The 16,728-nt window shown below is 36.5% G+C and overlaps 1 protein-coding gene across 8 annotated transcripts in view; it reads left to right on the top strand.

Moving 5' to 3' along the window:
- ZDHHC14 (zinc finger DHHC-type palmitoyltransferase 14) overlaps positions 1-16,728 on the top strand; it is a 118,300-nt gene that overhangs the window by 56,528 nt on the left and 45,044 nt on the right. For 6 of the 8 annotated variants that reach the window (XR_008576241.1, XR_008576240.1, XM_054819163.1 and 3 more), the window contains exon 2: positions 4,675-4,847. Coding sequence is in view for 6 of the 8 variants with exons in the window: in XM_054819163.1 (XP_054675138.1) it covers positions 4,675-4,847 (173 nt within the window). In the remaining 2 variants the exon portion in view is untranslated. The remainder of the gene's footprint in view (positions 1-4,674; positions 4,848-16,728) is intronic. The other 2 variants (XM_054819161.1, XM_054819159.1) reach the window with 1 other exon arrangement.

Here is a 16,728-nt window from a genome sequence, read left to right as displayed (position 1 = left end):
CCTTTGGGTTAGTTTAAGGAAAGCAGCACAGTCTCATTCAGATGTTAATTTGTGGAACCCAGGGTTCACAGTGCAAGTCTTCTCTCTTAGCATCGGATGCCACCTGTACATCAATAGCTACTGGTATATTAAATAGGCAATACCTGCAGAAACATAAATTAAATTGATGGACAGTAATTTTTTCTTTATGTTACTTGGTTCTATTTTATTATGCTTTTCCTGGAGCACACTTTTTTATATCTGCTGCAAAGAGTTTTATATTGGTGAAAAGCTTGACGTATAGTACCCTATTACCAGTTTTGTCAGCCAAGCTTGTAGGGGTCCTTTTTTTTTTTTTTTTAATTAGTGTAATTAAATGTGATGGCTACTACATCTTTGCATAAAATCTGTACTACTTCTGTTTTTTGCTTGCCAGCTTAGTAACTATTATCTCCAGTTTCTCACAGGTATAAACCCCTGTCTTTGTGCTCTTTAGTAGGTGGCTGTATTTGTTGTTCCTGGTTTTTTGTAACTACAGGGTTAGCCTCTCTCCAAGTTAGGCTCTCTCCAAATCTCCATTATCCCTAGTGGATAGATTTGTCATTTACTGTATCTCCCCATCAGTGAATAACAACTGTCAGTGAACTGTTCAGGAAAGCTTCATCTTTCCAGGAAAGGCTTTAAGAAGGCTTCTTTTTATTTTCCTCCCCTTTTTCGTAATGAAAGAGCTTGAAAGTTGTAGGACTCTCGCTGTGTGCGCTCTTTAGTGCAGTTACCATGTGCATTTTTCTGCTCATCTCAGTAGCCACAGGGAGCATGGTTACACAGTTAAGAGGGCTGCTGGGTGGTAAGAATTACTGTTGTTGTTCTCCTGCATCCTTCGTTTACAGGAATGATACTTGATAATTATCCCTTACATGCCAGTGTGTTTTTATTCTTATCTAGCTGTGACAGACCAGTCTTCCAGCAGATTTTATTTCCTTCCTACACCCATGCAAACTTTCATATGGTGCTTCAAAAAAGCAGCTGAGAAGCCAAGCAGAAAGCAGGGCTGATTTGTATAAAGCCCCTCTATTAATTCAATCACAACTTCAGGTTGTGTTACGGGTTGCTATGTGCAAATCCAAATGTTGCTCTCTGAAGAAGCTATTTCCACAATAACAATTTATAGTGGGATCTGTGGTCAAGTAATATTTCCTAAAATTTTGTTTTCTGGGATGGGCCTAGTCAGTACTTGCTATCATTACAGACACTGATTAAGAACAATTGTTTTACTGTGTCTAAGATGTAAACTGAAGATGTCAGTTCATGTCTAGTAGTTACCAAGTGCTGATTTAAAAAGGTTTGTCACTACTTGCTCTGCAGTAGGACAGAGATTTGTTCTGGAGCTCTGTGCTGCTTTATCATAAGTGGTGTTGCAGATGGATGATCCTCTGTGCGGGAGTCCCTCTGTGTGAAAGCTCTGAAATTTGCTGTCAGGAAATAGCTACTAATATTTACTTTAAAACCTCACTGAAAATACCATCCAGAAAAGATATTTCTTATAATATCTGATGAAAGCTGATACCTGAAGGGATGCAAACTCAATTGAAACAAATTAATTAAGGAATTTGAGCAACTATTAGGAATAATCTTTTTCTGTGTACAGTATTGTACAATTCCAAAAGTAGTAACACTAAAATGAATTGTTTAAAATAATACTGACTTAACTTAGCAGTACAAATATATTTGTTATGTAAGCATGCAAATATAAATTATATAAATATGCAAGTGTATTTGTACAGATGTATTGACAATTTTGAACTAAAATCCACATTTTTTAATTTGAAGCCACTTTTAATGGATTTTTCAATAACCCAGGACATACTAAATTTCTCCCTATTTTTTTTGTACAGACACGAAGAAAAAAATGGTCTATACAATATCTGGGGTTTTTTTAATTTAATGGACAGAAATTTGAAACATTAATTGGGCCTTTCTAAAGGATAGATATTGCTGAGCTCTCTGCAGGCCTGTGTAATGTTATACGGTCTGTTGGTACGTAAGTCAGACTGGATTGAATGGTCCTGCCTAGGCTTATTATCTGAACCTCTGTAAGCATTGGTTTCTCAGTTTGAAATAATTTCTGAATTGGTGGAGCATTAGTTGGTTATTATTGCCAAAGATGACATCTTCAGTCTTTTCTACGTCATTACTGAAGTAATTCCAAGTCAAAGTTGATAAAATACAGGGTGTTATGCCCTGAAAACACTTTTAGGTAAAGCAGATTACCGTACTCTTGTCTATGGTGAAGAGTGTGCAGGGCTTTGAGAGTGGGCTGGTGGTTTGGGGTTATTTTGGTTTGGGTTTTTTTCACTGCAGGTGGACTTGGCTCAGCAAGGAAGAGATATACATTTTCATGCTTTTTCTACTGTAATGATATAATCACTGTTTGGTAATGCAAAACTTTCTCAGTATTTCAGCACAGGAATTTGTTCTTTCTACCAATTCCCTATGAAATTATTGTTAAAAGCAAACATGTCATTGTTATGATGACCCCTCCGTTTCCATTGTGTGAGTATCACTGAGAATTTGAGATTTGTAGACGCCATTGCTGGTTTTGCATTGGCACCTGTCTAAATTGTATTGTGCCTGCTGTGCTGCCCTGACATTATCTCATGGTACCTTTCACACACATACAGCTCTTGTTTGGTCAACAGACTTCATCACAGTTGCAATTTCTTTGGTATGTGTAATGAATAATGCAATGGAAGAATAATAGCACTGTGCTATATTTAGTGTTCATTAATGTACATGTTCCCTCTAATCCTTTTAGAAATACATTGTTGCAGCCTGTTTGTACTCTTGTCTGAGCATATTACAGTAGTTTTGATTTGAGTAATCCTTTGTGGCAAGAAATAAATTGAGCAATAGAATGCTTATGGGGTATGAAAGCTGCTCTTTGGTTGTTCATTCTGACTGACTTCTCTGACATGAAGGGAGCAAGGCTTATATCTACCGGCTGTCTTGCTGCTGCTTCCTTTAGTTAGCACTGATTTCATAAATCTGGGTCTTTGACACAGATTTTCTAAAAGTGTGCAGTTAAAGTACATTTCCTAGTATTTAAACAGTCTATTTATTATATGAAACTACAGTATCTCTTGCCCCTTGCCTTTTTTTATACCCAGTTGTCTTTTTAATCCTTCATAACTTGTTACACTTGTAGTATTACATTCATGTAGGGTGAAAGATGAATTCCACTCAGTGATGGTATGATGCACCATGTAATGCGTTTGGACTCCTTGTATCCATGAAACCCATGGCGTTCAAAGAAACAGCCAAGTACATGTAACAGGATTATGCAGGGAGATAAATGCTTGGTACATGGTAGCTGGTATGAAAAACGTTTCCATTCTTTCCCCATCCCGTCGGCAGAAGTGATGGACAGTGAAGCTGACGTTGTCATCACTTGCTCAGAGTTAACGTTCCAATGAGGTTAACTGACTTGCAGTGCAAAAGCTCATGCGTCTGAGTCATCATTTAAGGCAGTCAGCAGAAACAGAGAAGACGATGTTAATTAAACGTGATTGATACCTGGAAGCTTTAGATGAAGCCCTAAGGCCCAGAACTTGTTGGGTTTTGGCTTATGTTGGTTTTAGGCTTATTTTATGACTTGTCCTGCAGACATCAGAAATGTATGAAGCCATCTCTGTGTTAGCCCCCTCTACTTAATACAAGAGCTATAAAGAGAGTCCTCAGCCTGTGTGTTTTCTAAGATGATCCTGCAGTGCTTATTGTATGACTCATTATCTAACAGGAGTGGTATACTGTGAAAGGTCTAACTGTTCATGTCCCTTCTTTTTGCACAACTGTAAAGAGATACTTATATTTGTGTGTTGTTTAGATTCCAATGCTTCTGCCCATTTTGATTTTATTACATGTGAAGCATAGAGGAAAATTTGCTAAAACCGTGATCCAATCTTAAGCCCTGCATGTATATTGTAAATCTGGTAAGCATATAGAGCCTTTTGTGCTGGTAAAGGGCTGTGGATGTTGCCCTGGACCCCCCTTGAATTGTTTCATTTCCAGGTGTGTTGCACTGCTGTTTGCACTCATCTTTGTAAATGAGTAAACAAGCTTACCAAGTTACAAGAAATAGATTGAAATAGCGAATCAGTAGTGTTGTTATAATATTGATATACACCAAGGCTATTCAAGGAATGTGTCACAGGTGTAAGTTCTTGAGCATCATCTTTGTGATGGACTATGAATTCATTTTATAGACTTAATTACATTTTTCATTGTGGCTTATTTCATCATGGTACGTGTTTTGCTTTTTATTGCTGAATATCTTCAGGCTATTTCCCCTTCCCCCCCAATTTACTTTATGTAATTGGGCAGTAGATGAACAAATATATACCCTTATAATATTCTGTAGTAAAAATATTTTATTTTCTTATGTAAATGAGTATTGCATAATAGTGAGCTCATTATTATGCTGTTTGGACCTTTATTATATTAAACAGATTATGAGAAATTTCAGAAGTGTCATGAACACATAAACAGAAACTTCAGCTTCAATAAACATTCCAAGACAAGTAATGTATCAATAGAAGAAAGTGAATTCTTCATACACATTTATAATGGTAAACAGTTTTTAAAAGCAAGTTGCACTATGTGTTATTGATTATGTTTTATCTTTTTTTCTTTTTCCAGTTGTCCATATTTGTCAGAGAAGATTACACCTGCTATACCTGCAATTGGTGGGATTCTTTTCTTTTTCGTGATGGGGACCCTGCTGCGTACTAGTTTCAGTGATCCTGGTGTCCTCCCACGTGCAACACCAGACGAAGCAGCAGATCTAGAGAGACAAATAGGTAACACTGAAGGTCTGTTGTCTCTTCGCTTTCCTCCCGAGGGTGCATGTACTGTGTGAAGGCAGTGTGCTGCTCTGCTCATGGGAGGAGTTACTCCTATCTTGCCACAGTAATTGTTCTGGAGTTGTCATGTCTGATGACATTGCAGTGATTCCTGTGGAAAGATGGTTGATCGGTTCTTCACCAAGAAAGATAGTAAACAAAATCCTTGCCTTGGAGAGTGATAGTTACTACTGTAAATACTTTTCAGCAAGTCTGGTAGAAGTTTCTCTGTGGTGCACAAGAGAATACTTTCTGAAGTGTTTTTGGCAAGAAAGCTGATATTGCAAAGGTTCTACAGTTGTGCATCTTTTAAAGTAATGCACCCTCAGAGTTTAACTGAATTTAATTATGTTGTTATTTATATTGTGAAAGAGTCAGATAAGTCTCTCTGTTAATATACAGTCTTGTAAGTTGATGCGGTCTTGGGAAGATTTTTCTTCAGTAACAGTAATAAAATGTTACTATTTTTTATCTGTGTAAAGCCAGAACAATTAAAGGAGAGTGAACTAGATTTTAATCAGCCTCATTTAGCCAGAGAATTGTTAACTAAATTCTAATTTTGGATTTTCTACATCTACAAATATGCCAAATAGCTGAAATGTGCTACCTGGATAAGAAAAAACAGGATGAGTTTGCAGAGCTGCTTCATCAACAGTGGGTTTGTTTATTTTTTAGTAAGCTACTAAAGCTTACTAAAGGCTGCTCTATCTGCTTCGATATGATAGTCAATGGAAATCCCATTTTCTGAAGCAATTTCAGAGGAACACTCACTCATGTAATTGAAAAGACAGGTAACAGGTTTATGCAAGCACAGGAGAAATACCTGTGGGGTTTAATACTATAGTACAGTCTTAGGCTTTGTTTACTGTGACAAATAATTTAAGGCAGTAGAAGCAAATGAGTGCACTACAGCAGTTGCAGATGCTTCTGCATCTATAGAGTGTGAATTTGAGGGTTTTACTTCAGACTAGCTTTTTTCTGTTTCTGTAGACTGTATGTCCTCCACAAGGCACTGGTGAAAATGTCTGAGGGGCAAAGTCATTGGTTTAGACTCTAACACCATGATATGGGGAAGAGTTCATTCGATGTACACATGGAGCAGAAGTTCTAGTTTAGTTTCCTCAGAAAGCAAATGTAGTTTCTGTGCAGCAAAATCACATTGTGAACCATGCCCATGTAAGTAGGAACAATAAGAGAATTCAGGTCAAAACAGGAAAATGTTAACAATATAGCATTAGTTTCCTCTTACTACTTAGCTGTTAAGAGACAGTAAGCACATCACGCAGCTATATCTTCCACTTAAGAGATCTATTGGACAAAGAAATATTGTTAAGGTAGAACAAAAAGGTGCTGACTTAGATTCACTGTTTTAGGGCCTTATGACCCTTTAGCAGCAGAAAACAAGTTTGTTTTTAAATACATACATACTTCAGTGATTGTTTGAGTCTAATGGTTTCACTGCAATTAAAAAAACTCTTGTCCAAAAGGCTCAGTTTCAGAAAACTGCTGTCAGAGGAGGAGGAATGGTTTTATTTTCTGGAAAGATGCATGTTATCTTTGGTATGGATTATTTTAAGAAGAAGTAGGATTTCAAGATATAGTGATGAGTTCACTGATCATCACTACAGTGAGAGAATTTTGTTTTCACCGGATTTGGAAGGTTCTGACCACAGCTGTTATGCTATGTTGTGTGTTAAGATAAAAAGGTGTCTGCATAATAAACAGAATTTTGTGTTTTTCACAGTGTTTGGATTTGAGTTCTGAAGTGGAATCCACACATTTGCAGCATGCTATGTGCAGTAACTCATTGTACTTACTCTGTATGCTCTTTGCTTAGGTTTGAGGCTTTTGGAAATGTATGATCATGTAACATGGTCATTGAACTTTGTGGGGAGGAAATCTTTTCTCATGGGTGTGTGAAGTCTGAGATGTATAGCTTTCCAAAACTAGTGTATTCTGCTGACATTCACATTGCAGGACGAAAACCTACATTGCTTTTTTACGTTTTTTGGACTAATTGTGCAGAGCCAGGAGCCAGGTGTCATTGCCATGACAGGAAGAAGGGTACGTTCAGCCAGGCAGGACTTAGCTTTGGGCAAGGACCACACCGTACATGTATACAGGGAAGAAAACTGTTAGATCCTAGATGACCCGGATAGCTCCATCACAGATGGATTAATTTAAATTTGTATAAGTTTGTTTTGTTTGCTTACTTTTGGATATGGCACTCTAGATTATTTAAAAAGAAAATCTCCTGCCCTTATATGCCATAAAGAAATTAAATCAGAAATGGAGGAGCATTGTGAAGCTGTATTCTCACTACACTCTAAAAAAACCCCCACCAAAACAAACAAACAAAAAAAACCCAACCAACAACCCAACCAAAAACAAACCACAAACATTAAAAATGGATATGGAATGTGTTTATACTGAGGAACTGGAATTCTCTTCAAACACAATAATCTCAGTCCTTGCTTGTGTAATAGAAGAATTCCTAATATTCACAGAATCCAGATATGTGGAAAACAGATGCCAAAGTTCAAATTTGTGTTGTTGGGAAAAGTAACAGATTTCTTAGGAAGAATGATTTTAGAGCTTATTTTTTAGCTTTTGCCAGTGCTGTCAGTGCAAATATTTTTCAGAATCAAATACTGAGTATGTAAAGTGCTGCACAGAAGTGGGTAATGGGTAATGGGATTATTTTTATAGCTGGGAAGGAAAGGATGGAAGGGGGGGAAGCATTTCAGAACTATTTGCGGAAATATTGGAAAAGTTATAATTTCCCCTTCCCTCATCTTTTTTTGCCTCTACGTCTTCTCAGAAAAAGTTATTGTCTCTGTAGGAATAATGTGTGGGAGGAGGATGGAATTCAGGCAGGTATATTCCTTAGTGTTGCCAAAAAGGAATGCCCCTTTATATCGTAAAATTGTGTTCTAATTTGTACATAAACAATTGTTTAAAATTTCTAATTGAATACTTTCCATAAGACTTACTTGAAAAACTTAGATTTCTGTTAAACCTTTACACTTCTTGGCTGTGCCACCATGACCTCTCCTAGCTGTTTCATGCCAGCAATCCCAGCACTCCTTTTTTTTTTTTTTTTTTTTTTTTTTTTTACTCCTCTTGTGGTGAAGCACAAATAGTCTTAATTTGCCAGTCATCATCCTGGTCTCTGCTGTCCTAATGATAAATAACAGAATCTAAGCCATTTCCAAACAATAAAAGTAGATGTTTATTATATCTGATATGAGTTACTTAAGACATTTAATAAAGGAAGCAGTGCTGCTTTCTAAATAAAATAAAACAAAACATGAATGATACTTTTAAAAGTTTAAATTAAGAAAAAAAAAGCTGTATGTTTTTAGTTAAATTCCCCCTTTATCAAATTTAGCATTTAAAGGTAGTTTACAAAGGAAAACAACAATTATTAGATGAATACCAAGCTTGTTTTTAAATTATCACCTATTTCTACTGAACACCACACATGCTATCTTACTTATATGCATATAGCCAACCTATTTGTGTTAGCTGTCCTTTTACCTTCTCAGAAAAGCAGCACGCTGTGAGACACTGCTGAACCTAATCAGAAGAGGTTCTCATTAGGAAAAGGTTGGACCACCATAGGACGACACTGTATGGAAGTCTGCTCTCACGAAGTACATTTAAACCAGAACTAGGAGAAGGGAAGACATTTGTGTCTAAGCCAACCATTTTTCTTTCACTTACTAAGTTAATAGATTTCTTTAAACCCATTTTTGGCTAAGGATAGAATTTCAAAGTTGGTTAGAAGCAAGACTTGCAGACAAATCATTTGGCTTTTTACTGCTGATGTTCTGTTTTGTTTTGTTTTTCTCTGTGATGAGACAGGCATTGATGATTGAGAGAATATCTTATCCCTACTATAATGTCAGATCATTGTAAGGAAAAGTTGGAGCATAACTGTATATGAAGAAAAATGTATTTGAGGGTAGTTATCTTAACTCTGGTTAAAGTAAGGATATACTTGGTTTTCCTTCCCTTACTGAGAACAGTTTGAGCGAAAACAAATGGTCGTCAGTTTAGAAGAGAAGGACAGGTATGGGGTTTTGAACTGTGCCATTGGCGGCTGATAGTTCAGCTATAGAAAAACCATAGCCCTAATTCCCTAACCTGTTTGAAAATTAATGAAATAAAATCTTCCTAAACAGTGGGAGGCTTTCACACCTGCATTTGAGAAAGGAACAGAGGGGAGGGGAAGAGGCTGATAAGAATAATAGTATCCATCTAAGTACTGTCTTGTGTTCGCTTTCATCTCTGTAGCTACTTTTCCATTTCTGTGTCTGTTTCTTTGAATTTCTTGAGTCTCTTAGGCAGAAAATGAAATTAAAATCCATTAATGAAGCTGCTGCTGGAAGTTACTTGCTGTTTATCTACCATTAATAATGATGGTGCAGTAGAGGAAAAAATTTTCAGAACAAAAACTTGTATAGCCTATTCTTTTTATGTAAAGCAGATGGGATTTCTAACGGAAATTTATCTTTTCAGTAATTACATATAAAGATGATAATGATGGTGGTCTGCTAAATGAGATTGCAAGTGAGTTGTTGAAGAGTAGATATCAGGATTTAGTTATCTTGCTATGACATGTTTTTTACCACTATATTCAGCTACTTGGTGAAATCTGTAGTGTTCTGTAAATCATGTTTTAAATACGCTTTTATGAAAGGATTTTTCCCAGTTTAACCACAGCAAAGTAATGATTCAGTTTTTAAATCCAGTACCTATATATGCAATATTTAATTGTATCTGTGGTTTTAAAACGGATGTGGTATAATAGTCCCTTTAGAACTTTTTTGATGTGCAGTTTAATTCTCTATTCTTATAGAATGGCAGATGTATAAACAGGCTATAAATAATAACTGAGTTGTGTTCTTGGCTCCATTTGAAGGATGAGGTATTTTGAATGCTTGTTAATTGGCATAGAAAGTGGCTTTACAGATAGATTATTTTCATAATCCAGTGGTTATAAAGACATGCAAAAAAATCACAAGGAGCAGTTAAGTTGTTGTTTTGAGTAATGGAAACCTAGACAGGTAAGGCAGAAGGCAGCACTACAACAATGCACTTCTTGTTATTAGGGCCTTGACACAAAACCAAGTTAATGCAGTTTGTTCCAAAAAGTTCTTCAGGTTTTGGTTCCTGTTTCTGGAGAATCCTGTGCTTTCTGGGGTATAGAGTCCACTCTGGGGCTCTTTTCTGCCTCTTATTTGTATTGCGTGTTAGGTACATACACTGTGAGTTTTTCCCTGTACTTCTGTTCAGGCCTGCCTGCTTGGCTTTTATCTGGATCCTACTTGGTTGCATCTTTTATTGTCTGTCACTCCTTCCTCTTCTCATCCTTCCACTCTGCTTTTTACTCACCTTGTGTTTCTGTGATGGGATTTCCTCAAAGCTTTTCCTTTCTCTGTGTTGGGCAGGTGCATCCTCTTTTTTTGTGGAGGTGGTAGGAGGGAGAGCCAGGTTCCTTGCCCTTAGTGTTAGGTTGCAACAGTCTCCAATAAACTCAGTTCTGCTAGAATGTGACATCCTTAGTTTCTCTGCCGTGATGGAGTGTTCATCATCTGTTCGTAAATGGAGTTAACCTATGCTTGGCAGTAAAGAAATCTGAAAGTTAACCTCTGCAGCAGCTTGTTAAGAGCTAGGGAATTATCTAAACTGTGACCTCCCCCCACCCTGCCTATCTTTCTTCTGCCAAAATTTGTGCAGAAAAAGTTGCATGCTAAGCTGAAAGGCTACAGCATGTGCTAGGTTTCAGCTCCTTTCTTCAAATCCTCTAATATGATAGAGGTATTAAAATGTTTGCTATTCATCCAAGCTTCAGAAGTAGTTGAATCATCTTGCTTCAGCATCTGAAAACCTCAGAAATAAGGTATATAGCTTAGGTTACAAAAACTCAAGTCTTTTCTTTTTTATTGTTTGTTTTTTGTTTGGACATTTTTTTTTGTTAGCATAAAAATATAATGAAGCATTCATTTAGGACCTTTTCCTAATCTGTGTTATCGTCTAGTTTCATTGATCTCTTTCAAGGAATCCTTTACCTAGAATAAGGTACTGGCTTTAGTCCAAAATACAGGCACAGGTTCCTGTTCAAGGAATTGCTTATTTACCCTGTGTTCAAAGAAATGGTGATCTAAACCAGGAAATAAATTATTTCAAATAAGCAGTTGGCAATAATAATTTTTCCTTAAAGAAAGAGTCTGTCAGATACAGAGTTTTGTTTAAATACAAAAGGAAAAATATAAATTGGATACTGAAAAAAAGACGGAAATTGTATTAAAAAGTTGATTAGAAGAGTCAAAATGTTTCCATATTTGACTGTTTCAGAACTTGCGTTTACAGGTTTTTTACAAAAGTGGTAGCACAAGACTTGCTTCACAGGTTCAGACTGCTGATCCAAAACCACTGTCTTTCCCTCAGCAGTAGCGAAAATCTTCCAAAAAGGACCAAGGGAGTCTTGAAGCGAGGAACTATATTGCCAGCAAATGTGGAATTTGGGCTCAGCTTCCCAAGCAGGAAGGCTTATGGCAAGTCTAATGGAGAAGAACCGGCTAGGTAGCTATAACAAATCCTTTTGCCCTAAAATTGTGATTCTGGGATCAACAATGCAGATGAGGAGAAATATCCTCATACTGTTAAAATATATATTTTTAATGTGCCCTAAAAAGATGTAACTTAGTGGAGTGTCATCTGTGTGCCATGAAAAGCTGGATGGCTCCTGCAATTCAAAAGAAAACTTCTACGTGTTCCAAATCTATCATTCTGGTTTAATTGCCTTGGAAGATGCTGTACCTTTGAACTTGAGGTGCCTTATAAAGATGGGGTGCAAGATTAACAGTAATATACTTCTAGGCAAGAGATTCTTCAGATAAATCATGTAAAAATAATACCTTTACCAAATTGTTTCTTTTCTAAAAATCATGCATATACCATGTCCAATCTGTGGCTTTTACTTTATTCAAGTTTTTCTTAGATACTTGAGTCTTACTCTGCCCTACCTGTCTCTTTGGGAAGCAGCCTCACAGAAATTATTACAGATGCAGTGAGAAACTGTTATGTCCCAAGAGGAAGAATTCTGATTTAAGAATGCTATTTTGAAGTTTTTAAAGCTTATTAAACTTTATTTTTGTACATCAGAAAGCATAGAATAGGATGAGCTGATTAAGGAGAACAGATCTCAATATAAGACCTTTTAAAGCAACTGCTGGTACTTCATTCAGGTGACTTTTTGGAAACAGGATGGTCACGCTGACAGTGGGAAATGTTCCCACCTAGGCTATCACCTTTTTCCAGGTGAAGATGGAGGACTAACAGAGCTGTGATGCTGCTGTTTCCACCACCAGGGTACAGGAATGGAAAGCGGTTGTTTCTTGAGGATTTGGTGAGGTGGTAATAGCCCAGCCTCCATCTGTGTTCATAGCAAAACAAAAAGGAATTGGAAAAAAAAAATGTCCACAAAGTGAAAGGGACTTCTGTTATTGAAAAATATTATATTAAATGCACATCCTCAAGCTGTCCCCATACAGAGGAAGGTGGGGAAGCATAGTTGAAAGGCCATTCTGTCTGTGTTTTAGTTTAATGAAGATTGTAGTCATAAAGATACTTGTATCAGAAGTGGAGGCAGTTTCCAAAGATGAGTATAGAGGTGACACAAGAATACCAGGAAAGTGTGGGAAAGGCAAAAGGGAAATAAAGTCTGTTACAACCAGCAAGGAACAGAAGAAAACAGGACAGGTTCTGTTAGAGGTCAGAGGAACAAAGAGAAGCTGGAGGCATGCTGTGTAGTTGGGAAATGAGGAATAACAGAGGACAATCTGAAGAATTCAACACTCTGATCTCAGAAGAGAACTTGCACACCTTTTGTCAGCTCATAGGAAGTGCAGGTTGGAAGAGGAAAAGTAGTAGTAAAAAGTAAAACCTGTCAATCTACTGTATCTATATCTGTCTATCTGATATTATACTCTAATAGAAATGTCTACTTTGTTGCTAGAAACTATTCTCTGTCTGGAAAGACATAGAGCAAACTGCTAAATAATAAAATTTTAAGAATTGGGGCTGACAGGGGTGGGGTTTATGGCCACTTAAGATTCAAAACAAGCAGCAAAATATTACAAGAGCAAATCAAGTGTAACCAAACAGATGTCCTTCATTGAAAGAGTAACTGTCTTGGTGGAAAAGAAGAAGCAGATGTGCTGAATTTTGACTGTAATAGAGCTCTTTATAATGTCCTGCATAGGATTCTTTCTATATAAATTTTGGAAATAAGGTCTAGATGAAATTACCACAAAGTCAATGAGCAACTTTCTGGAAAGACACTCTAGTGGCAAATGGCAAATGATCAGGTAGGATCTTGCAGAGTCTGATTGTGGGCTCAAGGTAAAGGGAATATGCTTCACTCTTAATTCTGAAGTTGATGTTGAATTGGGGAAATTTCCAAGCACCTGGCTTGATTTTTTTTTTTAATTATTTTTAAAATAATTAAATTATTTTAATAATTTTTGGGAACAAATACGAAATGCATGATTACAAATGGAAATCAAATACTACAAAAAGGGATCTAAGTAGTGAATGGTACAGTAAAAGGGGATTTGAGTATTATCCACAAACAGATTGAGTCAGCATCATGATCTCATGACAGAAAGGGGAAATTCTTTTGGGGATACATTAGAAGAAGAGTCATTACATAAACCAGAAGTAGTGACATTCTGCAATACCTAGTGGTGATGAGGGCTCAGTTCACTATCCAGTTTTTGACACCATGTGTGGGAACTCAAGAGGAAGGCAGCAAAACAGAGAAGTCTAGAAAACATGACCTGTAAGAAAATATTTAAGAAATATATGTTTGGTCTAACAGGGGGGGAGCATAAGTCTTAAAATACTCTAGTATTTTTTCATTTAACATAATAGAACAAAAGTAACTAGGTGCATGAGGTGTGTGTAATACAAAATTGCTGAAGATAACATAGGGTTATTTGCTATAAAAGTGCTATAATCTCAGTTAATTGCATTGGGACTTTTTTTTTCCTAAATGGGAAATTAAGCTTGTCAATATAGTATTTTCACTTTGATTATAACTTTCATGAAAAATGAAAGGTAATTTTTTTCCAGGGCAACTCCAATGGTAGCTGCATCCTTTTCATGGTGCATATAAGCATGGGTTCTGCAATCACACAAAATACTGTATTGAGAGTGGCTGTTGTTTCTATGGGAACATGAAAACTAGGAGCAGCCTTATTTTGTAACTTCTTTGCAGTTATGATATATGTCTCTTGTGGTTAGTTTACTGTGAAGTCACCTCAAATGGAAAAAAGTTTATAGGATAATAAACTTCTAAAAGCTTATCTTTAAAAGGATAACCAAAGCCAGGAGAACAGATTTCACAGATAGGAAAGCCTTGGTCCATTTGATGTATACAAGATGAATAATTTTTTCACGATATTGATCTTTTTTGCATTGGAGAGGTGATACAAATAACTAAAAAGATGATCATGGTAATTTATCCTTCCAGCCTTAAAAAGGCCCATTTGTAGCAAGGAAATGCTTTGGATTGTTCTTCAGGGTAACTGTGTTAACTTATGTGTATCTTCTTCATTTATTCTGTACAATCAGCTCAGGGCAGTTCACCATTTCTGCTTGCTTTCTTTTGCCTTGTGAAAAGCCCTGAACTCAGTATATTAGCTACACCAGCGCGCCACCACTGGAAGTTGTTTTTGTCTTGGCTCTCTAATTTTCATTGATGCTCAAGACTACATTTGAGACCTCTCCACAGTTCCTTGCCTGTCTTTCATTTGTTTTGAAATGTACAATTTGATTTCCTTAGAACTGTATAAAATTAAATCTGTGCCACAGCTACAGCATTTCATAGAATTGACAATAGCCTGGACAAATACGATACCGCTTGTGGGTGCAACATTGGGTATATTTGCTTTCTCTCCAACGGTGAGATACCAGCTTGATAGGCTTATAGTCATACCTGATATTGCATGCTTTAAACAGCATTCTTAAAATAAATTTAGTGAAGTTACTTTGTGCATCAGGTAAGTCTTTCAGAAAGCTCTTACTCTCTATGCTTATTTCCCTCAGCCAATCACTAAAGATTACATTTCTTTCTGGGAGTGAGAATACCTTTCACATTAAGTTTTAGACTTCAAGATGATGATGCAATTCTACTCTTAAAAAAAATACATAGGTTTTTCAGAAATCAAGGCAATAAATATTTTATCTAAAGTTAGGAGCAATATTTGGTCAGTATCTCTTGTTGGCTATTAGATGAAGAATTATGTAAAGAATGCAGTTAGCAGCTGCTGTTTTCAGTCTAAGCCAGGTTCCCAGTATTGTTTGCCCCTGAGATTACTGTCTGGAAGCAAGAAAATTTTATTTGATTAAGGTCTTTTCCCTAAGAAAAAAAAAAAATTACTCTTTCCTCTTGTAGCCCACTTTTGTTAAATATGTAGCTTAGATTTAAGTGGTTACACACAGAGGAAGACATTTCTTAGAGGTTTGTATTTTTGCAGGGCTTTTTTCTTTTCACTTTTTTTTTTTCAGATGTTATATAAGTCACACATAAAGATTTTTTTCATTGCATTATCTGTTTTTCTTAGCAGGAAACATTACAACTACAAGTTACTGATTTTTCTAATGATATTGTTTGAAGATTGAAATTGTGTCCCTTTAAAGTTGACAGCAAACCTTGCATGATATGATTGTTAATTTTGTGAAGAGACAATGTAGAGAGAACTTCTAGGGACTGTTTGTCCTAGGATCTTAGGAAAATTGACCAAAACCACAAATGCTTGATTGAGCGGCAGAATCCTGGTGATACGTATACCAAGTTCCAGCCTCTGTGTCTCATCTAAACAGCACGTTCCATTTGTTTTCAGCTTAATAATGTGAGAGATCTAAGTGGAGTTTGCTGTCACATTAGAAGGTTGCTAGACTGCTGTATCTCAACTAAATACTTAAAGTGACTTTCTTGCAGCAGTTCAGGTACCTTGGTCCTGCAAGGATATGGATTGTATGTTTGGGGGTTTTGCATTAGGGTAACAAAAATGCTGGAGCCCCATCTAGTGCATGAACATTTAACGCTGCTAGAGAAGTTATAAAATGTGTTAGAGAGAATGGTAGACAATCCCATTAGTGGGAATATTTTACCCTTTTTGTAAAATAACTTGCATCACTACATCAGTAATGGATTGGAAGAGAGAAACATTAAAAAATAGTGGTCAAACACAGGTTTATTTGGGGAACGTGAATCCCTAAGGGTTAATCTTATTGTGCCTTAAAGGGACCACCTATATTAAAAGATTTAATTCTATTAGAACCCAAGTATCGGCAGTCCAATTGAAGAATAATTACAGTCTGAAAAATCACTGAGACACCAGAACATGTTTAGCACATTTAGGTTAGATAAATCTGATTAAATCCAAGCACATTTGACCTTGATCTGTTGCTTGTTTCCAGAAAAAAATTGTTAATAAACAAAAAGACTGGGACTTTTCAATTTGATTATGCAATTTAGGATTGTGGGTAAAATCCTGAGTCCATGGAAAGTCAGCAAGACTGTTTTCATTAATTTCATTTGCATTAGCTTTCACCCTTGGATTTTGAGATTAATTTTCCTCAGAGAGCTAGGATTTGCTGTCTCTGTGAACTTGAACTTCCCTGCAAAGGTTTGGAAGGAAATCCTCTTAGGAAATCAGTGTTGTAAGTATAATGGGCTGGCCAGTAGTCTCCCTTCTCCACCAGAGAAGAGGGATGTTGCCTTTGAGATTCTGCCAGAGCCCACTTTAAAACAAAATAAATAGGGTGCACTTTT

This window comes from Grus americana, chromosome 3, assembly GCF_028858705.1.
Source record: "Grus americana isolate bGruAme1 chromosome 3, bGruAme1.mat, whole genome shotgun sequence".
In the NCBI taxonomy this organism is placed as follows: Eukaryota; Metazoa; Chordata; class Aves; order Gruiformes; family Gruidae; genus Grus; species Grus americana.
Note: the sequence above shows the minus strand (reverse complement) of the source record. Positions and strands in the feature narration are given on the sequence as shown.